Genomic DNA, 25,935 nt, shown 5'->3' with positions numbered 1-25,935 from the left:
GAATTTTCATCTCCTTAGGTTTCTTTTTCCAGGTTTTTAAATGTTTAGCATTCAAATGCTGAAAAAAAAAATGGCTTTAGATTTATCTGTAGCCATTTCTTTTTTATTATAATTATTTGAAGTGATTGTAAATGGTGTTCTGTTTTAAAGTTTGTTTTCCACATATTCATTGTTAGTACATACAAATATGATTGTGTGTGTGTTGAAATTCCTTTTAATTCCAAGATTGTTAAGAATTTTTTAACATGAGTAGGTGTTAGATTTTGTTACAATTTTTTTTTTATATTTATGAGAATGATAAAGTTCTTTGCAAACTGTATTCTAAAAACATGGAATATTTATTGATTTGGGGATATCGAACTAAACTTTAATTCCAAATATTAATCCCTATTGGTCCTCGTAGATAATCTTTTTTATATGTTTCTGAAATCAGCCTCCTAATATTTATGTAAGGAATTTTGACCCTATGTTCATGTGAGAGAGTAGATTATATGTGTCTGCTTTCAATACAAGGGTAACTCTAATTTCATGGAATGAGCTAGAGAGTTTTCCCACATTCTATATTTTAAAAATTTTTATTTGTTCTTTATAGTTACACATGAAAGAAGAATCTATTTTTATATAGTTACACAAACATGAAATATATCTTATGCTAATTAGGATCCCAGTCTTGTGGATGTACATGATGTTGAGATTCAATGTGGTGTATTCATATATATACATAGGAAAGTTACGTCAGATTCATTCTACCATCTTTCCTATTCCTATCCTGATCCTTTCCCCCATCCTCTTTTCATGAATGAGTTTGTGTAGGTTGGTTTTATTTTATCTTTAAATATTTGATAGAAATCATTAGTAAAATTATCTAGGCCTATGACTTTTCTTTATAAAAAATTTTAAATAGCTAGTTCAATTTGTTTAAATTACAGATCTAACAATATTTTCCAATTCTTTCTGTGTCATTTTTTTACAATTTGTGTTTGTATGAATTTATCCATTTAATGGAAATTGTCTGGTTTGTTAGCATAAAAATGGCTCATAATATTTCCTTAAAACCCTATTAATTTCTGTAAGGACAATCATTATACACTTTCTTTCACTGATAATTTTGGGAAATTGTGCCTCTTTTATTTTTTTCTTGATCAGCTAAAGATTTTTAAGTTTATTTAGCAAAAACAAACTTTTTTGTTTGTTTTCTCTATTGTTTGTTTTCTATTTCATTGGTTTCCATTCTTTATTTCTAGTTCCTTTGGCATAAATTTGCTATTCTTTTATATTCTTAAGGTGGAAACTTAGATTATTAACTTGAGGTCTCTAGTTTGATCTAAAGGAAGTGTTTAAGGTCTAAATTTTGCTCTAAATTGACTTTGTCTATCAATTATTGTAAATAACATCAAAATTTATAAATAAAATTATCGAACTATTTCTTCTTTTAATTCTGTGAGTCATTGCTTTTTGAATATTTGAACTCTATTGTTAAGTTGTATAAGTTTGTACCTGAAATCTTCCTGATGTATTGACACTCTTATCAATATAAAATGTAGGTTTCTCTTTTCAGGAAAAACAGAAATTTGCCTTTATATTTTTGGCATAAGTTCTATCTTGTCTGATATTAATATAGTCACTTGAGATTCCTTATAGTTATGATTTGCCTGGATATCTTCTTCTATCCTTCTATCTTTAACCTGTTTGGATCTCTAGAATTGAAGTTCCTCTCTTATAGACAGCGTATCTTTGCTTCCTACCCAGTCTGAAATCTCTCCCTTTTGACCGGAGTTTTTAGTCTACAATTGTTGATAAGATTTGAGGAACATCTGAATCTGTTATGTTTTCCTATATGTAGCATATGATTTCTTATGGTCTTCCTCTACCATTTTCTTCATATTAAAAAAAAAAAAAGAAAAGAAAAAAAAAACCTTTTAAGCCTACTTTTAAATTCTTCTGTTGACTTTAATTATTTTCTTAGTGGTTGCTCCAGGCATTACAATTGATGAATTATTGTTTTACCCCAGGTTAAAAATGACTTCATATGCCAGGCACATCTGTAATTCCAGCAATTCTGGAGGCTGAGACAGGAGAATCAAATTCACGGCCAGCCTCACCAACTTAGCGAGACTCTAAGCAACTTAGCAAGACCCTGTCTCAAAAAAAAAAAAAATTAAAAATTAAAAATAAAAAGGACTGGGGATGTAGCTCATTCCTCTGGGTTCAATTCCCAGTTTTTAAAGAAATGACTTAATATTTATAAAATATAGTCCTTAAATCCAATTTTCTCCCACTCTTATTCTCATATGTTATTATTCTCATATGTTACATCTATATGTTTTGTATTTAACGATAGAATGTTTAATTTGCACCAATCAATCTAATGTTTTTTTAAAAAATTAAGAGAAAAAAGGATAATCATTAATGAAATCTTTTATATTTACTCACATATTACTATTTCCATTGTACATCCCTCCCCCGAAGTAAATAATTGTTGAGTATCATTTTTTCTCAGCTTGATAGACTTCCGTTAGCATTTCCCTCGGACTTTACTGATCTGAAAATGTCATTAGGCTGTATTTCTGAAGGATAGTTTTGTTAGATGTAGAATTTTAGTTGACATGTGTTCTTAAGCATTTTGAATATGCCAGTATATTGCCTTACTGCCTCTACTAGTTTAGATAAAAGGTCAGCTCCTAAACATAAATTTTCTCTGCATGTAATGATCTGTTTTACTCTTCCTGCCTTGAAGACTTCTCTTTATCTTTTTCTTTAAACAGTTTCACTATGATGGCTCTATTATTGAGTCTCTTTCTGTTTCTCTTAATTGTGGTAATGGATCTACTTGGAGTAATATATTAATCATGTAATCGTGTAATCAGTAATTTTTTTGACAATTAAAAAATATGCTTTTGCCCCCATTTCCTTCCTCTTTTTCTGGATCAGTCAAATTCCTCTCCAGAAACCTTGCTCCAATATACACAATGTATCTGTTTTTTTTTTTTTTTTTTAAATAACCACTAAATAGTCTATTTGTTATTTTCCTCAAATGTTCCTTCAACATAAAAGAAAATATGCCTGCATCTAGAGCTTGAAGATAAATAAGACACTAAACTATGTTGCTCATGACATTGGGCATGAATTCTGGTCACAGTTTGTTGACCTCTGACCATTTATGTTACTAAGTAGAACATAGCTTCTGTGGCAGAACAGTGTAACAGCTTCTCAAACATGATGAAGTTACCAGGTGTGGCCATGGGTTGCATTTGTTTGGGGTGGTAGGTATCAGGGATTAAACCCAAGGGTACTTAACTACTAAGCCACATCCTCAGTACTTTCTTTTTATTTTTTTATTTTGAGGCAGGGTCTCTATAAGTTTCTTAGGGCCTTGCTAAGTCTCTGAGGCTGGCTTTGAACTTGCAATTTTTTTGCCTCATTCTCCAAACTTTGGGGATTACAGGCATGTGCCACTGCACCAGGCCATGGGTTCTTAAAAGCAACTTCCAAATGCTAAATTAATAACTATTATGACAGGAAGTTTATATATAGATTATAAATTCCCATCACTCTTTAAAATTAGACAAGAGATTCTGAAGAGAAGAATATATTATCTTTGAGGAAACACTCCAGCTAAAATCCTGTTTATCAGCAAACTGTGTGACAAAGGACAATTTATTTATTTCATAACCTTAATTTCTTCATTTGTAACTTCGAGATATTAATACCCACATATTAACATAGGATTATTGTGAAAATTAAAGGAGGTAGAATTTTTCAAAGATTAGTAAGGTAGGCATTGAAAAAGTTCATGGGGAATTTTAGAAAATTATAAATGCATTCAGATAACTGGTTGCATAATCCTTTTAAAATGTCTTACATATAAAAGTATCACATCTCATCTTAAATTTATATTTCCAGTTTACAAAATAGGACAGAATGTAATATAAATTTTTACAAATTTAAAGCAGTTGAGAAATCAGTTACTTGATTTAAAAAAAACAAATCCATGTGTTTAAAATTAATGACATGAGAAATAAAACATGGTTTTCACAGTTTTTAAAGTCACATGATATAATAGTTTACAAATTTGTGTTGATATCAGTTGGCAGATATCCATCAAATTACTCAGACTTACAAAGAATAACAATTGTGGAAATTTACATATGCTTACTGAAAAATCATAGTCTAGACTCATGGATTTTTACCTTCCATTTACAAAATTTTTTCCTGTCAAATGTAAAATGCTCTAAAGCAGTTCATGCTAATTTTTTCAGTGACAGACATAAAGGATTATTATTAGAAGGTTCCAAAGAAATATTTTAACACAATAAATGTGCATTGCATTACAGTAGGTATTTATGAAAAATACTGATGATACAATTATGGATTTTATATCTAGGTAAAAGATTCATGCTAGTATTATCATTTTAGTAAAATGATAATATATTTTATATATGTATATATTATATATTTAATATAAAATGATAGTATATATTTTATAAATTATATACTTATATATTTCATAATCTATATAAACTAAAATCAGAAGTCTCAAATTCTTTCAAAATTAAGGGTATTAAAAATAAAATATGTTAGGTGCTCACTCATGGCATTCAATTAGTAATACAATCTCAACCAAGACTGAATATTTTCTGATTTACTTATAGTGCTGTCCTGATTTCATTTTCATCTCTTTGCTTTCTAGCAGATTTAAGATGATAGTATCAACTTTCCTTGGCAGTTGAAAAATCAAATGAGATAATGTTCTAATATGGTCTTCAATTGAGGTACAATAAATATGTCACCTAAAATGAACCACCAGGTAAACATGTGCCACATGAATTCCAAGACTTAAACAACAAATCTGAGATTGAACTCAACATGATGCACATACTCCTTCACAGACCACAGTCCCTTCCTTAGCATTGGCTCCACTATCTACCCAATTATCCAAGCCTGGAAGTCTTCCTGAATATGCTCATCTCTCTCAAGTTCCATGTTTAGCCAGACACCACACCCTACCAAGTGTCCCTCATAAGTCCACACATTCATCTTTTATCTCTTCCTACTGCCAAGGACTTTTTACATGTACTTATCATATTTTTCCTGAAGCATTTTAAAATGTTAGTTCCTTTACCCTAGCTGCATGACCTGAACCAAATATAGGGAAGTTCAATAAAAATCTATGGGGTTGAAAAGTGAGCATGCTTACAGCCTCTTTCTCTTACTCAATCCCATTAAGTGGGACAGCAAAATTAAAAATCCTCTGGACAGGAGGATAAGTAATCATTCCCTATGGAAATGAAGGCTTCTTCCAAGAAAAGACCTCCATATGCTGCCATCTGAGGAGCTGTACCCCACCACCCTACAGTGAAGCCCAGCATTCCCTAGCTAAGCACCCAGAGCTTCTGTCAGCATCCTAGTGCTTGACTCTTAAATGTGGCTGACAAGAAAGATCTCCAGTCAGCAAAGGATGCTTCCAATAAAAGAGAGAGACAAAAATAGACAAACAGAAAAAAAAAAAACAGGCAATACAGAAGAAAACTCAAGAAACTATATTTATTTATTCTCAAAGATAGAAATTAACTCTTCTTGGTCTTCTTCAGGATAATATGTTTGAACTCACTATCCAAATCTTCTGAATTTTTAATTTCTGTTAATGTGTTTTTGTTTCCATGAAATCTTCATTATTCATTGATTGCTTCTGTTTTATGGACTCATGTTCATATGTAATGAACACAACATCCCAACAATCCTAATAAAGTTAGCAGTATCTTCACCTTTTTATAGAAGAGAAAATTGGGGCACAGAAAATTTAAAATTTGCTCAAAATCACATACTTAAGCAGGAAGGCACACCAAATTGGAATCCAAGCAGGTGGACTTCAGAGCCCAGACACTTAGCCACTAAACTGCCCCTTGCTAGTCACACTAATCTTATTGATTAAAATCCACTGTAAGAGTTAAGCATGCAGCTTGAGCCTGACCAGTATGCAATTGAGACAGACAGGAACAAGGTAATCTCTAAGGTCTTAGTATTCATAATAGCTTATACAGGATTAATGCACTTCAAACAATCACGGCACATTTATTGCCTTAAAAAACACCTCTCAATTAAAGTGCCAAATTCAGAAGTGTCTAAACTGAGCACAGAATTGCATCGTCCTAAAGTTATTAATACCTGTGCGAGACACCTATTTTAACTGGTCACCCACTGCATAGAGTTAGATGCTATATTAACATAAGGGAAAGGATAACTCAAAATTCTGCTTATAATCTCCTTGTCAATTTAGAAACCCATTATAAGATGATGAATCACTCAAAACACCAAGAGTGACAAAACACAAACACGTAAATGAATGGTTTTCCTCTCCTTTCCCCAACCCCCAGCTGTGCTCTCAGCTCTCTTACAGAAGGAGCTTGTGCCCTGCAACACCCCATTCTGTGCCTACTCTCACTTGTAGTTTCCAGGAGCATAAGGAAAAGAGCCTTGGCATCAGACACTTGACTAGATTATTTTAACCAAAGATGATTCTATACCTATCAAATTGGTTCCACTTGATTGTTGAAGCTATACATATGTTAGACAGCATATGCGGATTAGAAAAATAAAAAGCTTCTGGAAGAACTTGGATGTCTAATCAATATTTACAATATTCTGTCCTTGAGTAAATGTGTCTGAAATCCCAACAACCAATGTGGAAGTAGACCTTTATCATTTTATATCTACCCAGTAGCCTTGGGGATCTCCATCATGTCAGTTCTCTCTGCTTCTAACCCAGACTAACTACCAAAGTCTAATTTCCATTCACTGCCCTGCCACAAAATCTATCTCCACAGATCAGGAGTCACTCCATCATCTAGGAAGAATCACATTTTTCTTTAAAAACAACAACAAATGAACAATAACAAAAGAGCCAAATCACCATGGAGAAAGTTTATTTGTCTAAAATATACATAAACTTTAGTAAAAAGAAAGTGATGCGTTATCAAAACCTCTCTAACAGTTCATCTTTCTTCTAAGATTTGAAGATGAAGTCATGTCTCTGTCCACCATTACCGACAAATGTCTCTGTGAAATTGAGAAGAACAAACACCTATATTGTGGGTTGAACAGTATGACCTCAAAATTCATGCCCACCAGGAACTTCAGAATGTGACCTTATTTGTAAATAAAATCTTCACAGATGTAACCAACTAAAATAAAGCCATACTAGATTAGGGCAGGACTGAAATTCAGTGACTGGTATCCTTCTAAGAAGAGGTTAAGACACAATGATGCACAGAGAAGAAGGTCATGTGAAGACAGGCAGAAATTGGAGTACTATCACAGAACATCAAAGATTGCCAGGAGCCAACAGAAGCTGGGAAAAAGCAAGTCAGCTCTTCTTCCCTGCAACCTTTACAGGGAGCTTGGTCCTGCCAATACCATAATTTTGAACCTGAAGACTCTAGTGCTATACAAGAATAAACCAGTCTGTTTATGGTAATTTATCATAGCTGCCCTAGAGAAGTCATGCAGCATCTCAAATATAAAATTTAGATTAATTGCCAATTGAACCATAATTCAAATATCGTGTGTGTGTGTGTGTGTGTGTGTGTGTGTGTATAAAATGATTGGATATATATATATGTGTGTATATATATACACACATATATACGTATGTATATATGTATATATGTGTATATTTGTGTGTGTATACATACATATAAATCCACACAAAAAGGGATTGAACACAGGGGCTTTGCACATGCTAGGCAAGCACTCCATCACTGAGCCACATCCCTAGCCCAACTGTCATTGCTTTTATAAACAAACATTTTTGCCTTACATTTCCTCCCTACAAATCCATCATTTTATTTGTTTTTTGTTGCTGTTGCTCACTTTGATGTAATGAAGATAACTCTCTGCATGAAATGAATAATCAAATGCAGCATAAATTCAACTTTTCTACATAAAATCTATCATAGTATAATGTTTTCGTGTAGACCCTGCAATGTGACTGCCCAGGTTCAACTTTTAACTCTACCACAAACTAGCTGTGACCTTATCTGGGTGACTTAACCTCCCCATGCCTAATTTTTCTTCACTTTAAAATAAAAATAATGGTAGTACATACATAGCAAAATTTTGTGAGAATTAAGTGCAACTAGGCTCTGGCTGTGTATGCACAGCATGCAAACACACACTAAACACTATCTAATGATACCGCTCCTGCTTGAATTTGAAATTGTTCCTTATTAGAGTATATGGCTTTAAGAATAATCTCCCCTAAGAAAACCATTATGCATTTAAGAATACATGAAAGGAGACAGCTGGTTCCCTTGCCTTCTTGTTCTGGGGAGATCTTAGAGGAAATTTTATATTATATAGAGAACATAATATCACAGATAAGAACAAATCCATATTTAAAGTTGTTTTAAAGATAGGCTATCATAAGACATTTCATCCACTGCCTATTGAACCTTTCTGGTATCTTCTGACCCTTTATCAGTAGACACAAACCATGAGGACACAACATAAGGATTCTAATTTAAAATAGAAAAGCTGCTACTTAATTTCTCTAAGCTCCTATCAAAGGCAGAATGACTCTCAAAGCACCTAAACCTGAATTAAGCCATTATGCACTCTAGTTTAAAAAGACAAAATGGAAGGCCCTCTCTGGGTACAAATGTGGGTAAGCATAGGGTTGCCTGCAAGCATTCCCACTGTAGCTGAAAGTCACAAGTCAAAATTTAAATTCCTAAGAGAGCCTGAGAGTAGAAAGCATGCCCCTGAAAGCACTTCACTCAGCATACTACTTTCCTATTTTGAAAACTTTGTTTTTGACCTTTTGTGAATGAAGAATTGACCAGAACAGCAAAAGAGAGGTAAACTCGGATTCAAGTGTTCCCTCTCCATTGAGCAAGCCATGCTGCACTCTTATCAACGTGAATGTGGACAGGCATAGGCCACCATACCTGTCTGCCTTTAAAACACACACACATACACACACACACACACACACACACACACACACTCTCTCTCTTTTAAATAAATATTTAAACATATTTTATATCATTTTAAAATATTAATTTAAAGGAAACTACATATTGTGTTTGCATAATATATAAAGGGAAATAGTATCATATGACAGATAGCCCAGCTTGTCTCCATCTTCCTGAATACTTCAAGTTCTAACACTAAATACATGCAGAAGTTATGGTGCATGAACTTCTAGAAGTACCAATGGGATAAGATAGAAAAACTCAACAACAGTAATAGGTTTTTCTTCCACAAATAAATAGCAGAACAATAATACTATAAAAGACAGGAATGAGATATGAAGAAAGGAACAAATGTAACTTAAACTGACCCATAGTTTAATTTTTTCACTTGAAGTCGTTTTTATCTCTATAAGAAATCATTTTAAAGTCGGCCTTTATTAGGAAAACCTCAAAATACTTTATTTAAAATACTCTAAATAATATGTCATTTTGTGACCAATCCCTCCAGGCCTCCATAATTCTATCATTCTTGATTTCCAGGGCACTCAGAGTTAAAAGAGTCCTTAGGAAACCAAAACCACAAATGCCAAAGAGATGGCACAAACAACTTCTATTTTCTGCAAGTAGGGTTCAAGAGCCCAAAGCTATGAAGTCACAATGGCTGAACTGTGTCCCCCAAAGCTCCAATGTTCTTTTTGATGTGACTGTGTGGCTATGGAGTTAGCTTCATTAAGTCTTGTTAAGATGAGGTCATCACAGTGGCCCCTAACCAAATATGACTGTTGATCACTGTCATTATACAAGAGAAGATATTTGGACACAGACACAGGAGGAAGACCGTATGAGGGCACAAGGACACCCATCTCCAAGCCAAGGAGAGAAGCCTGGAATAGACTGTAGCCCTCATGAGGAAGTTCATGCTAGCATGACCTCAGACCTCTAGCTTTCTATGGTTTAAACCACTCAGTCTGTGGTACTTTGTTAACAGCTGCCCTGGCAAAATGGGTCAGGGCTCTTGACTTCTAATGTGATGAAAGGCAAAGCCAGGATCAATACCTGGGTCCCAGAGTCCAATACCCAGGGGAGCTCCCACCTCATGAGAAGGGCTTGCTGCCAACTCCCTGCTTTCACTCTAAGCTCACTCCCTCACCATGTCTTTTTCTGCTCTCCTTCTTGACCTCTGTTGCCCTCCTGGAATGATATGGCAAGAGACGCTCACAGATGCCAGTGTCTGCTCTTATGCACTCAGGCCTCCAGAACTGTGAGCCAAATAAATCTGTTCTTTATGTAAAAAAATTAAATAAACTTGTTCAACTTCTTAAGGATCATGCTAAATATACACTGCTCATGCATCACTTTAGTGAACACCACTCCCACATCACCAACAGGACATTTTCATACAGATGTCTCATAAACTCAAAACATCTAAAACCCAAATCAACCACTTCAAAAGGTCAGTAATGACACTATTTTGGAATCTAACAAGGTCTTCTAGGCATAACAATCCCCTCCTCAGACAACTACACTGGGCCTCGATTCCATAGTTGTATTAAAAAATTGTACAAAATAAAAAATACATCCCCTTTCAAAGGGATCATTTGAAGTTTAAATTGAGTAACAGTACTTTCAAGCTATAAAGTGATTTAAAAAAGTAATGTACTCCAAAACTACTTCCATCTCTAAAACCATTTTTTCACTCATTCAAAATTAGAACTATTGATATTTTCCTCCCATATCATCTATAACCAATAATCTATATGTCTCTGGCATTTTTTTCTTCAAAATATCATTTTTGTCCCTGCTTTCTAACAGATCCATAATTTCCAGTCTCTAGTACTTTGAATGACTGATTTATCAGCTTCTAATTTCCTCTCTATTTAATCTATATTGTATCATACTACCAGATTTCTCTTTAAGAATACAGTCCGCTGAAGAGCCATCAGAGGCTCCCTGACCCACACAGTGAGGTCCCATTTACGCAGCCCTGCATTCTACACCACGACTGCAGCCCAAGGCTAGTCCTCTGTTCATCTCCCTGCTCAGAATGAAGTCATCTTGCCAGGCAAACTCAGCTCCCAGTGTGCCTAGGTTCACCATATTCTTCTCCCTTCTGTGTCCTAAGACCTTGCCAGTGTCATTCTCTGCCAGTGTTAACAAGTAGATCATCAGCAATTTTCATTTTACTCTACTTGCTTCTTCCCTTAAAATGTCCTACAAATGGACCTACCTGTCATAATGGATGCTATTATCATTATGAACTTGCTCTAAACCTTGAATCTAGATCAGCACCCATAGTGAGAAAAGGTTGATTAATTCTAGTACACACCCCACAAGCTGGGGAACATGCCGGCTGGCCAGTCTCCTGGCCCTCTCCTAATGCCTCACATTCAGGGTCTACCAGAATCAAATTCAATAGCACTGTCCAACTTGTCTTCCTCCACAGTTCAACAAAAACTAACTGATCCATCTCAGGCGGTGGTTTCCAATCCCATCAGGCATAGAACCCTCTTTATACATTTTTACTACTTTGCTTTTACTATGAACTGAAATTCATACTGAATAAGATGTATGCACATGTGTAATTTCAAATATTCATAATTTGAAATGTACTAATCTATATCTACATGTAACTAAAACACATGGATATATGTAAAATACATGCAGATATGTATATGAAATTTGTCTTTACTACTATGAAATGAAATTCATAGATAATAGGACATATGCATACATACAATTTAAAATAGTTATGTATATAATTTCAAATATATTTATCTATATATAACCAGTAAAAAGAAATAAAAAGTTATTTATAATAAAACAGTATATTTAAATACATAAATAGGTACAATTATGTTGGAAAACATTGAGGCATGGGGCTCACACCTACATATAGAATCAGCATAAATGCAACTACTATAAATACAGACTGATCCACAGGTATAACATCAGTGACTTCAATACACAAGCAGAACTACCATTAGTTATATATTTTCCAAGTTATATATGTAAAAGTTATAGAAGAACATTCAACAAAACAAAATTCATTTTTCTTTTAAACTTACACTGCATTTACGTTCCTGGGAAATTTGGTATGCAATAAATCTACAGATCATACTTTTTGTTTATATTTAAAGAGTTGAGGGTTATAGCCTCAGGAAAATATAAACAAGTTTTTCACTCTGTGAATGCCTAATAGTACAATCAAAAGCCTTCTGGAACATAATTGTTCATTGTATTAGAGCAAGGAATGACAAACTTTTTTCCCTAAAGAGTCAGACTTTACAGAAATAAAGGGGACCATACAGTCTGTCACAAGAATATAAGAATACAGCCACAGACAACACATAAATAAATGGGATTAACTGTGTTTAAATAAAACCTTATTTGCAAAACAGGCAGCAGGCTACAGGTGCAGCAGGACCTCTCTAGAGTGACTATACATATTGAAAGGTGTCCAGCTGCCACCCACTAAATGTCAGTTGCACTGTCCTATTATTGTGACAACAAAGATACCTCCTATGGAGCAAGAACCACTCCACCTTCATCTCACCTCTGAGAATCCTGATCTAAACCATTGCTATGTGCTTGACAACCACTCCTTTTCTATGCCTGCCTGTAATGCAACTTCTCTTCAATTTACTCTTCACTGTTTATCTTAATTCTAATTGAGAGCCCAGCCAGCACCTTAGCTCCCTTTCTCTAATGAAGGGATTTCCTTAGAAATTAGAATATTTTCAGAATGATTTGACATTGATGTGCCACCATATATTATTCCTTAACTTGTTATCTATATGCTCTGTCTACCACCAGGAAGACAGATTCCTTGAGAGCAAAGACCCTATCTAACGCTTCATCATATTTATAGACTCCAGCTTAATGATTTTCTGTAAGTCACGCAATAACTATGATAGAGTGAACACCATGCTGGATGGTGAGGCTATTCCTATGAAAGTTCAATAAAGATCCATGAATTCTATAAGATTATAGTGAATAGAGAGGGCAGGACACTATTTCAGATACCAATAAGAATCATAACAAAAATAAACAGGGTGGTGACCTGGTGAGTAAAGATGGGTTGGATAATGGTTAGCTGCTATTTTAGATAAGAAAGCCATAGGAAACTTCTCTGAAAAAGAGATTTAAATTAATACCTGACATCTAAAAATATCCAAGGAAGAGCACTGTAACCAGGAGAAGAGCATGAGTAAAATTCCTGAAACAGAAACCCCTGTGGCATGAATGAAGAAAAGCCAGTCATACAGTATTTGACACAGAGTTTTAAATAAGGGAAGTGATATAATGTGATTTAGCTCTTTAAAAAGATTATACTAGGTTCAGAGTAGGAAACAAACAATAACAACTCCAGAGAAGAAGCAGGGAGTTCAATTTAGAAGTGATTACAAGGAAGAACTGATGATGTCCTGGACTGGGGCCATTGTGGTTTGGCCATGAGTTGCCCTCCAAAAGCTTCTATTTAATGGAAGTACATGAAGAGATGAATGATCAGATCACAAGAGCTGTGATCTAATCAGTGTACCCAAGTGTGAATGGATTAACTGGGTGCCAGCTACAGGCAGGTGGGGCATGGCTGGAAGAAGGAGGTTACTGAGGGCATACCCTAAAAGGGTTTACCCTCTTCTCCTCTCTCTATGCTTTCCAGACACCTTCCTCTTCCATCCCCTCTACCCTGATATTCTGCTTCACCTAAAGTACAGAATAATGGAGCCAGTTGACTGTGACTGAATCTCTGAAACTATGAGCCCAAATCAACTTTTTCTCATCTTGTTGGACATTTTCATCACAACAATGAAAAGCTTACTAATACAGGGGGTGACACTGAAGAGACACTTGTGCTAAATATAAACAGATTTGAGATATCTTTTAGAGAACTAATCAATAGGACTTGACTTGTTGATTGGCTACATTTGGGTAGGAGAAGACTGGATATTGCTATTAGGAATGCAGGAATAATATGGTTTGGGATATGGTGGAAGAACAAAAGAGCTTTTTGGATGTAAGCTTGAGGTAACTGTTATGCAATGATTCTTTTTTTTTAGAATTTTAATATTTATTTTTTAGTTTTCGGCGGACACAACATGTTTGTTTGTATGTGGTGCTGCGGATCGAACCTGGGCCGCACGCATGCCAGGAGAGCGTGCTACCACTTGAGCCACATCCCCAGGCCAAAATGATTGATTGTTGAAGATGGAACCACACTTGCATTCCCACAATGAGCCTTGCTTGATAGTGATATATTTTTTAATATATATTATTGGATTCAAGAGGAGATGCCAAGGAGGCAGAGGAATGTGAACTGAGATGGAGACAAGGTCTTAAAGGGATGCATGTGTCTAAGTCATTGTGGCTTAAATTCATGAAAGGAATCACCTAGGAAAAAAGTACTTATTAGAGTAGGAGGGAAAATCCCCTCCCTGTCCTGACACTCTCCAAAGCTTAGAGGAAAAAGCCAGCACAAGAGGAAAAGGAAAACCTTAATACATCTGTACAGATCATACTTTTTGTTTCTATTTGAAAGAATCACAGAAAAGAAAATTTCAACCATGTGCACCTGTTAACAGGATGGGTAAAATAAAATTGAGAGCTGTACATTCTGTTTGGTGAGAAGAAGGTAACTCATGAACTTTATAAGAGCAGTCTCAGCTAAATAGAAATGAAGGAAGCCAAAGCAATATGAGATGAAATGAGGAATGAGAAGAGAGAAAGTAGAAAGAGAAAGCAGATTTGTCAGAAATAAATAGTGTAAATTATACTGATAGTTATGAGAAACAAGCCAGGCTAGTGAGAGAGCACATGTAGTTCACCAGTACCTTTATACAGGTAAACCACTGATGTTTACCTCATCTGGCTCCACAGAACAAGTAGTTGTGATCTCTTCAATGCAAAAATAAACTGAGATATCAGGCCAAAATAATTTGTACTTTTAAAGATATAGAGATAAAGCTACTAATCCTGAGTTATGACACTGAACTGAAAATTCCCCCCAAATAAGGGGTAATATTTCATTTCTTTTCAAGCACAGAAACTTTTCTAGGCAGGAACTAATTTCATAAAAATTAAAACCTTATATTGCAACTACATTATAAAAGGAATCTTTAGGAAAATGGCAAAGTAGAGGAAATATTACAATATAAGTCTCCCTAATATATAAAGGGTATAATTTATCAATAAGTCAATAGAAGATACAGTAAAGGACATATACAAAGAAATCAAGAAAGAAGACATTCAAATGATGAATAAAATAGCATACCATGAGCTTCTCATTATTAAAGAATTTCCCATAAATACACGAATGTAGAGCAAGGTCACACTAATATGTATTTTAGGAGCTCCTAAACAAAATCAAATATACAGAAGTCCTCAATTACCATCAATGCATAGCAGTATTTTTCTAAACATACATATGGTTACAAAACATACATATATCTACACATACAGCAGTATTATCTTGTCTTCTTAACATTAATTTGATATAAACTGTTAAGAGGCACTGATATCAGCATACACACACCAATGAAAAATATAAAAATTTAATTTAAAAACTCAGCACATTCTGAGATGTAAAATACGTATGCAGTTACAAACATCATACAAACACAAAAGCACAGACAACAAGTAAAAGTGCCTACCTTCCCTGATTGCTGTGAAAGGGGTACCCTCTTCTTCTTGCAGCCTGATCACCTTCAGGGCTACCAACTTCCCATTTACCCTGAAAGAAACAGAAGATGAAAAGTGAAAATATGTGCCTATTAAGGCTCTAATTGTCTTCCTTACCATTTCTATTTTATGCAATTTTGCTTTGAAAATGTCAGTGACTCAATTATACCACCACAGCAAGAATAATTCTGTAAGGCTGGGAATGCTATATCATCATCATAAATATTCACATTTTAAACATTCACACTTGCATAGGCCAAGATTTAATTGAAGTTTTTTGTGATATTTCACTCTGTTCCTTCCAGAATGAAACTAGTATTTAACAAAATCACCACACTTGACAATTATTCTCAAATTAATGAAAAACCATGCACTCAAAATAACTTTCTTTGTTTCTCAATAGCTTCCTTCTTTGTTTCTTTTGCTGAAACGTCTGTATCTTCAGTCTTTGATGAGGTCATTCAGTCCCCCAGGACAGAAATCCAACACTTAGCCTTCTCTCCCCTCTCAACATCACCCATTTGCCCACTTTTTTCTATTTTTTGTAAGAGCCTTCCATGATTATATTTGATCTGGTTGTGTTTTATATTACAGTATATCATCAAAAAAGTTATGAATATACTATTACAAGATTACACAAAACCTATCCAAAGCAGATGGCTCTTCCAGACACATCCTGAATGTGTGTCGGCTCTAATTAAGAGTAAGATTATGCTATAGAGATAACATTTTATCCAGTCAATTCTGTCAACTATTGAAAACATGATTATTCCTATTGGTCTTCTTAATTGCTCTATTTTCCACAATTACAAGACCTACCAGCATACTCAATTTGGTTGGTTTGTTAATTAAAATAGTTTTTTTTAACACACATTAAAAATGTGAAGGGTACAAGAATGTATTTGGCGAAAAATAAATCTCCCTGCCATACTCTGCTTCAGCCACCTAGCTCTCACCCTCTGGGTCATCATTTACCATTACTCATCTATACTTTAAGGTCCACAGATAGACATATGTATCACATTAATAATTATGTGTGCACACACACACATATAAGTACACATACACAAATGATAGTATAGAATTCAGAGTACATTGTGTATTGCTTTTGTGACTTAATAACTATTTAGGTTACTTCCTTATACATTTATAGAAAACTATCTCTTGCTTTTGGAAGGCCAGAGCGTATTTCTTTGCATGAGCATAACATACTTAATTTAATTCTGGTCCTCTATTGATAGGCATTTAGCTTGTTCTCAATATTTTGCTACTCTAATGATGCAATGAAAATTCTTGTATACAAAATTTCATCCATGAAAAAATGTCTGTATGATAAATTCCTAATTTTGATGAATACTGGAAATGTACTCAAGACAGAGGATATCAATTGACCCTTCCCATAGCAAACAAAGAGAGCTCCTGTTCTTTCTCTGTCACCTATGCTATGTGTTATCAATATTTGATTTTGTCAGCCTCATAGATCACAAATTGTTTCTTGTTGCAATTTAATTATTATTATTTCTTTCTTTTGGGGGATAGAACCTAAGGCCTTGCATATACTAACCAAGCACTCTACCAGAGAGCTACAACCTCAGCTCTCTTGTTGCCATTTACATTCCTACCAAGGATCTTCAGAGGTTAAAGAAAACACAAAGAAGATCTCCCGTGACCCAGAAAATGCAGCACCTGAGTCTAACATAAAGAACACAGATGCCTTTTTTTAAAAAACTACATCTAATTGCTCTTTATTTTCCTTTAAAAATTGCCATAGACATAAAACCCAAAAGGCCAAGAAATTTGTCACAGTCCAACCATCCCAGTGGTATTTGTCTTTGAACTGATGGTGAAATCCATTCTTACTGGTTACAGTAAAGGACTGAGGACATCTGGTACAAGGATCCACAGAGCCATGTCCTGAAGCTCAGAAGTTCTGCTGATTTCTCCTGATTTTCAGCTGGGAGGACAGGCCTACTGCCTTGCTGCTCTGCCACCTCTGGTCTTGAGTACATTACCTTGATTTCTCCCATCCTGTATGTGTGTCTCAAGTACACAGGTGCAGGCAAAACTTTGCTAGGCACGTGGGGTTCAGCTGGAGTCTATACCTTGTGCTCTTCACTTTGTCCTTAGGACTCGGGAGCCTTTGGCAAGGCTTGAGGCTGCAAGTGCTGACATCTGTGCAGATTTTTCTCAGCCCAGCTGAGCTCATCCCTGGCTCCCTGAGGAGGCAGCAACTGATTCCAGGAACTGCTTGGAATTTTCCTCTCATTTACAGATATTTTCCCCTCACCCATAAAACACACAACCTTCCTCCCACAAAGCTTCCCATTTCCCTTGAGAAGAGTTAGCTTGAATGTACTGTGAACTGAATTCTGGAACACAACACAGGAACCTGATATTTCTGAAGATCATGTACTTAAAACACACTCTCAGCCATGAAACCATGACTGGCCTTTACCACACTGAGCGTGGCAGAGCCTCTAATTGGGTAAGCACTCTTCAAATGAAACTAAAGAAGGAACTTGTAAATACTCTCATAGAATAATTTGCATTACTTTCATAGTTAAAAAAATTTTTTGAACTTATTTCCTATAACTGTAAAAAAAAAGGTTCATAGAATACTAATTCTAAAATCTGCATGACTGAACCTACAAGTATTAGTTTTTTAATAGATCATGATAATCACAATAGTTTGTGACATTGAGATTTTATCTATCACACATGTGAAACTAAAATCTCCTTGAAACTTATATTATACTATAATAGGTCCAGAAGTAGAGGGGCTATTTCATTAGCTGATATTTGCCTATTATTTCCTGGCACACAAAAATGTTTAATGAATGAATGTTGACACTGTTCATACACTCATATTTTTTACTCAAACATGAAAATAATCTAGAATTAAGTATAAAAATCATTTTCAAAAATTATGGAAATACCAAAACTTTATAAAGCTTTCAACATCTCCTTTCATGTTTCTCTTCATTTTCTTTTCTCTCAGATTAAAGGTGCAGCCTCTTTTGTTTTTGAAACATGTAGATATAGACAAATTTTCACTTCCAAAGTTTTAGAATTTATAGAATGCTTTGTTAATTAACCTTTTTACACCCAATAGACATGTTTCAAAACACTCATTATCCTTTAATAATCTGAGCACAGACCACTAATCAGCAGCATCCCCTCCTTCCAGTTGCTTCATTGGTTTCCCATTAAGAATCATATTGATCATCAAATTACTCTTTAACCTCACAGTCACTGTAACCTTCTCTTTTCTTAATTAGCTTCCCTCCATATGTCTGGACACTCACCTACTGCTAAGCCCCTCAGTTTTATAGGCTACTGAAAATCCCAAATTACTGGCTCCTCTTTTGGAAAAAAAGTAACATTTCTGAAACTCTCTAACATTCTATTTTTTGTACATATGAATTGGAAATGTCAGTATGACCGGAAATACTTGAAATCCTAAGTAAGTCCTGTTAGTTCTTAACATTAAAAGATATGTATTACATTATGAATAACAAAATAAACATTGTATCTCCTAATTATCTTGTAACTATAATTTATTTTATGAAGATTCAAAACATGTAATTCAAATGTTGATTTAAATAACTTATAATATTTACAAAATTCATGTGAATCAGTCAATTAGAGCTGTTTACAAGAAAACATTGAGGATTCCTCTTTAACATGTCTTATTAATTAAATCAAAAGCTAATGAATAGAAAGCAATCAAGGATTGATTGCCAATGGAGACATTAATTCAGGTAAATAATGTGGTTTTTAAAAATGCTTCTGGGGCTGGGGTTGTGGCTCATCAGTAGAGCTCTACCTAGCACATGCGAGGACCTGGGTTTGATCCTCAGCACCACATAAAAATAAATAAATAAAATAGAGGTATATAAAAAAATGCTTCAGGGTTAGGGCGTAGCTGAGTGTAAAGCTCCTGCCCTGCGTGTGAAGTCCTATGTTAGAACCCCAGCGCTACAAAAAGTAATGATAAGCCTGGCATAGTGGCGCACACCTGTAATCCCACTGGCTGGGGAGGCTGAGACAGAAGGATCAGGAGTTCAAAGCCAACAGTGAGTGAGGTGCTTAGCAACTCAGTGAGACCCTGTCTATTAATGAAATACAAAATAGGGCTGGGGGTGTGGCTTAGGGGTTGAGTGTCCCTGAGTTCAATCTCTGGTACCAAAAAAAAAAAAAAAAAAAAAGTAATGATAATAATTTTTTAAAAGCTTTGAACTCTGTTGCTAATACCACAAACAGTATATTGAAGACATTAACAAATTTGCCTCCAGTTACTTGTAAGTTACATTTATTGGCACTTTTCTTTCAGCGATTCTCCACTGTTCTCTTATACTTCCAACAACTACCATTCCCAGCTTGGCCTCACTGCCAGGCACAACTCAGGCCCCAAGATAGGTGACAAGTTGCTTTAGTTTGCCCATCACATGAGTTGAGCTATCAAGGGTAGCACAAGGCACAGGTGCACACACAGGGGAGACAGCTCCAGGCAGACAGACATGGGGAAACTACATGGCCAGGTAGAACCACGCTGAAGTGGCATCCAGTTTTCAAACTGGTTCTAACCAGAAATCTCAAAATCTGCCAGCTTCAGAAACTCGGCCCACAATTCTGTGCAATTTAAATTTGTAGATAAAAAATTATCTTGTGAGAGTGAAACAAGGTGTGGAAGCTTTGAATAAAGAGAACAGACTATTCTTTTTTTTTTTGGTCCATTTGTTCATTCAACATTTTGAAAAACCTAAAACTCCCCACTTTACTCAGGGTACATTTTCCAGATTCAAAAGATGATGCTCAAAGAGAAATTGTTCACAGATTAACAATTCTCAAAGGAAAGCCTAAAGGCTTTCTATTCCATTAGTTACCTCAAATTAATAGGATAACTTAGTACAATAAAACAAAATTACAAATATTATCCAGGTCATCTTTGAAAATAGTGTCTATGTGCTAACACCTAGAAGAAATTATGTCTAGAAGATATAAAGGAAATTAAAGAATATACCTAAAAGAAATTTAATATAGTCTGGGAAATCTAATATATTCTGCCTCTCTCATCCATTATGATTGTGTCTCAGGAGAAGCTGCTAAGGAAAATGATACCAGGTGCAGTCAGATACACTGTTTTTATTTCCATGCTGTCTTGGTAGAAGGAAATGCAGATACCACTGAGGGAGTGACAGTAGCAAGCTGTGAAATAGCAAGGGCAATACTGTGGTTGAATTTATACACTTTTGGAAGAATTATTAAAAATATTTGAAAAATTACACTAATTTTTTGCTTAATTTATTAATTCCTTCTTTTAAAAGTAGTTCAAATGCTGACTATTATATATTTCAAAAATTAAAAGCTCAGCTACATATTCACAGCTTTGCTATTGTCATCTAAATCCAATTTGCATTCAGCTACAATTGAGAAGTCCTTCAAAACTAACCTTCGTTTCTCTGGCATATCCTGATTGCTATCTACTATACTTTATTAAAAAGTATTAGAATAATTACAACTTCAAGGTACACTGTCAGTAATTACATCTTGTCTTAATCTTTATCAAAATTGTATAGACAAAAGTAGAAGATTAATGCTGATTCCTGTTAAATTAACTTCTTTTAAATAAAATCTGCACATTAATAAACAATAGTCCATTGGGTATTTATTAGAATATGACTAACAACAAAATGCCTGAGAATTTCATGCAATGAGAAAATATATTCAATTAAAAATTATTATCTATAAAAATAAATGACTTACTAAAGCACAGTTCATCTTTATCAATATTTTTATCAAACTTACAAACTCAGAATATTTTGAAATGTAAAATCAGACTTTTGAACAATGTTTTAAACATGAAAATGTTCACAGCAGAAAATAGAAGTCAGAATGTTTCAACAATTCCAGGACAACCAACTTTGCACCCTTCCAAAAATTAAATCTGTCAACAAAGGAATTTACAGTGCTGTTACCTTGTAATTAGAAGTCACATCAACAACAATTCAGGCTCTGAAGGAGACACAGGTCCTCATTGGCTTACCATCCTCAGCTCCACTTCCTGAACAAAGCAGTCCCTCAAAGACTTTGGTGGAACTCAAATTCCTCTATAGTGAACCAAATCTTTAATTCTACCTTATGTTGAGACAAAATGCTGCTTCTTGTAAATTCCACTCTGACTTGAGTTCCATATTCACCAAGACTAAACTAATCGCTCTTCCACTTCACTAAACAAAGTATCTAGCCCCTCATTCAACAAATACTGAGAGATTATGAGTCAGAGCTTGACATAAAAAATGGACATCAATTTCCAAAGTTCATGTATGAAGACATGAATTGGTGTGAATATACTTTGTATACAATCAGAGATATGAAAAATTTGTGCTCTATATGTGTAATAAGGATTGCAATGCATTCCACTGCCATATATAAATTAAAAAAAATTAACAACAACAAAAAAGGATAAACACTACAGATATGTCCCTGCATTTAAGGATCCAACAGTGTGGCCAAGGAGACAGAAACAGCCACCTAGGCACAAAGATGACTCAGACATATTCAAAGGGGATCTGTAGCCTCCTGACTGTCAAATGGCCCAATGAGGTCATTGGTATAATAATATCTGCAATTAAAAGACACCAAATATATTTAAATATATAAGTAGATTGTGAAACTAAGAAGAACGTCCTCAAAGGTCATATTTGGTTGTGCCATGGAACCACCTCATTAGTTTAAAACCTTTTAAAATAAAGAGACTATCTCAAGCATTTACTTTCCCCTTCACACTCTTTCATATACACTGTCCTTCAGTGTAACCAAACAACTGACATGCTGGAGTTTCCCTGTGAAGACCCATGATATGTGCCAAAGGAAGAAAGGATGATAATTTGAATATTGCCATTTGCTCACTATAATCACTTAATGAATTATCAATGGTTACTAAAAAACACAAAAAGAGGCTACCCAGATTTAATGGGCCTCTTGATGGAAACTTTCATGCTCTTCCATGGAACAAATCCAACCCAAATCAGACAACATCTTAATCTAAGCACTTATTTAAAGGATATAAGAAGCAAGCTAAATACCACAATTGGAATATCACAACCCAAAAAATCCAGACTACAAGAAACTGTATAGATATAAACCTAAAAAAAAAATAAATTTCAAGGAAGAAAAGGGGAAAAGGCACCCATAGATTAAAGGAATGACATATAATCTTAAATACAATTAATTGCAATACACATATTGAAACTTACCTTGATTGAAACAAAGTGTATTTTAACACAGACTATCTACTTGATTATTCTAACAATCCATCATGTTTCCATGTTATCACATGATATTTTGGTTATATGCTCTAAAACAAAGTCCTCATCTTTCAAAGAAAAAAAAAATGTGGTACAAAATAACTGGAGAAAACAAATATAAATGAAACAAGAGCAGTCATGTGTTGTGAATGTTTGAAGGGGGTGATAAGTTCAGAGGGGTTTACTATGACTGTGATATTAATTCCCATAAAAAGTTTGTATAAAAAATACCCAATATATATTGGGATAAACGTGATGAAGGAAAATCGCAACATGCTATAAAAAAGAATGAAGAACCTATTTTAAATTAGACAGAAAAGTATTCTCTGAAAAGATAACATTTTAGCCAAATATAAAAGAAGAAAAGAGTAAGCAAAAAACAGTAAAAAACAAGGGAACTACCTACAGAAAAGTTCAGAGACAAAGAATGAGAAGTTAAACAAAAACATAAGATGAAATCAAGCAAGCAAGAAAGAAAGAGGGAGGGAGGGAGGGCAGGTGAATAGAGCTAGCTGGGAAGTGAGAGAAACACCTATAGAGGGTCAGCAGCCAGATCATGGAGTCCTTTGGGACAATGGGAAAGGGTTCATAGAAAATCACTGGAAGATCTTAAGAAAGGTAACAGCATGATGGCATTGTGTCTCCAGCTCACTTGCTGTGGTGTGGAGAATTCCTCAAGGAGCACAACCCTGGGAGGAAAGAGGGTAGTGAGCAAGCTGGCATAGAAGGTCCAGGTACAACATGAAACACGGTGTCTCTCACACTGGGGTACTGGTAAGAGCAACAGGGAACAAAAAATATGATTGTGAAGACAAAAACATATATGTTGTCAGGATAGACTGGATTGGATGCAGGGAAATTAGTAAAGAATGACTCCAAATTTCCTGGAGTATTGGGTTGTTTGGAGGTACCATTTATTGAGATGAGGGAAATTTTAAAATGTGAGATTTAGACAAGTAAAAAAATGTGAGAGACAAGTTTTAAGAATCTATTTTTCTGGGTCTGGAAAAATCCAACCAGAGATGTTAAAGGAAGTATTGGCATGCATGGGTCTACAACTTAGTACAAAATCTAGGCCAGATATAAATTGTGAATCACTTGGAGGAATTCAGGGGACAGCCAGTTTTCTGTTAAAGCAGGAGAAACAAAAACACTCAAAAAAAGTTTGAGAATATGTAAGAATTTGTTGGTCAGGAATAATGTCTTTGATCTAGGAGATATGAGAAGAACCTGAAAGGTAGAGGAAATAGACCAACATACACAAAAAGTAAGAATGAAGAGATAAAGTGAAGGGAGAGACACAACCATTAGAAAAGCAGTGGCAGTGAGGATTTTCGTTTCCCCTAGTCCCTCCCTCAGAGACACTTGTCTGGAGAAACATATTACTGAGGTCCTTGAACATGCCACATCTTACATTTTCTAGAGAAATCAAATTTTCTCCTTTTGAGGTCAAGTTGCCACTTCAAATAGATTTTTATCTTCAGTAGCTTTTTGCCACACAGAAAATGTTTCCAGAAAGCAGAAAAGAAATGAATATACTTCTTGATGATATTATCACTTTCCCCAATCTTGCAATACTTAATATGTTCTGACTAATTCTTATGTACTCTATCTCACACTATATCTAAAAATCAGAGTCAAATCCATTCATTCATGGTTTTCTTTTTTAAACGTCATAGCATCACAATCAGAGCTGTCATTACACAAGCTGGGATTAAAGAAAAGAGGATAAAATCTGATGCTCAACCTCACCACATGTCAAACTTTCCAAACATAACTTTAAAGCATGATGCTTTCATTTCCTAGCAGAGTCACAAATGTTTGCATTTCTCGGGCAGAAATGTCCAGAATTGCAAGAGAGAACCTTCCAGTCTCAGGGAAAGAAGCATCTCTAAAGAAGTTAAATGAGATGCATCAAAATCACATAACTGATTTACTAGGAGGCTTGGAGGAGTCCCCAAATACTCATTGTCAAGTAGAGTTAACCACAGATATCTTGCATTCCCCATTCAAAAATAGCCATACAAAATTAAGTGAGGTTTGCAACAGCAGGATAAAACAATTACAGCAGCCCTGGAGAGTGATTAAGGCAAGGGTATTCAGAGTTCAGACTACTCTACCCATTCTAATAAAGACCAAAGCGCACACACACGCACACGCGCGCACACACACACACACACACCCCTCCAGTTTATGTTACAACCAGGACAGCAAGCTAACATTTTAGTGTTTTCTTCCTCCCTCTCTCTCTCTCTCTCTCTCTCTCTCTCTCTCTCTCTCTCTCTCTCTCTCTCTCTCTCTCTCTCTCTCTCTCTCTCTCTCCTCTCTCTCTTTTGCTTTGTTTGTTTGCCTGCAAACACCCATGGAGAACTAACAAAGAAAAACTCCATACAAGTCTAGTGAAAAGGCTAGAAGACTAGTAGTAAGCCAAGAGCATTATGAGTACTTTTCATCTTCTCCAAAAGAAATTATTACATTCAAATTTATAGAAAATAGGGGCTGGGGTTGTGGCTCTTGTGTCCATCTACAACTTAAAAAAAATTAAGTCATATAAAATGTTAAATATATACAATATATATAAATATATATAAAAAGAAATTTATATATAAAAAGAAATTTATATATAAATTAAATATATATAAAAAGAAATTTCAATAATATCAAGAAAAACAAATTTATTTGTTTCAATATAAGCCTTTTATGGCAAAAAAAAGGGAAGGGATTACAGAAAAATGCTATAATAGCATCACAAATTACCTAAATCTAAAAGACTATTCTTCTAAAAATAAGAGTCACATAAAATGGACTATTTTAAAGGCAAGTAGGGTGTCAAATTAAAATATGATTCCATTAAATATAAAGCTGAAAATATTAACATTCATTTATGAAGGTCAAGGTTGATATTCATTCATATATTACTAAAAGCAGATTAAATGAAGACCTTTACCAAAAAAAAATTACATAAAATTACTAGA

General features: G+C 34.8%; 1 protein-coding gene across 3 annotated transcripts in view; it reads right to left on the bottom strand.

Moving 5' to 3' along the window:
* Positions 1–25,935, bottom strand: part of Cdk14 (cyclin dependent kinase 14) — a 563,390-nt gene that overhangs the window by 361,120 nt on the left and 176,335 nt on the right. For all 3 annotated transcript variants that reach the window (XM_076860994.1, XM_076861002.1, XM_076861011.1), the window contains exon 5: positions 15,623–15,702. In XM_076860994.1, coding sequence (XP_076717109.1) covers positions 15,623–15,702 — 80 coding nt within the window. The remainder of the gene's footprint in view (positions 1–15,622; positions 15,703–25,935) is intronic.

Source organism: Callospermophilus lateralis, chromosome 1, assembly GCF_048772815.1.
Source record: "Callospermophilus lateralis isolate mCalLat2 chromosome 1, mCalLat2.hap1, whole genome shotgun sequence".
NCBI classification, from domain to species: Eukaryota; Metazoa; Chordata; class Mammalia; order Rodentia; family Sciuridae; genus Callospermophilus; species Callospermophilus lateralis.
Note: the sequence above shows the minus strand (reverse complement) of the source record. Positions and strands in the feature narration are given on the sequence as shown.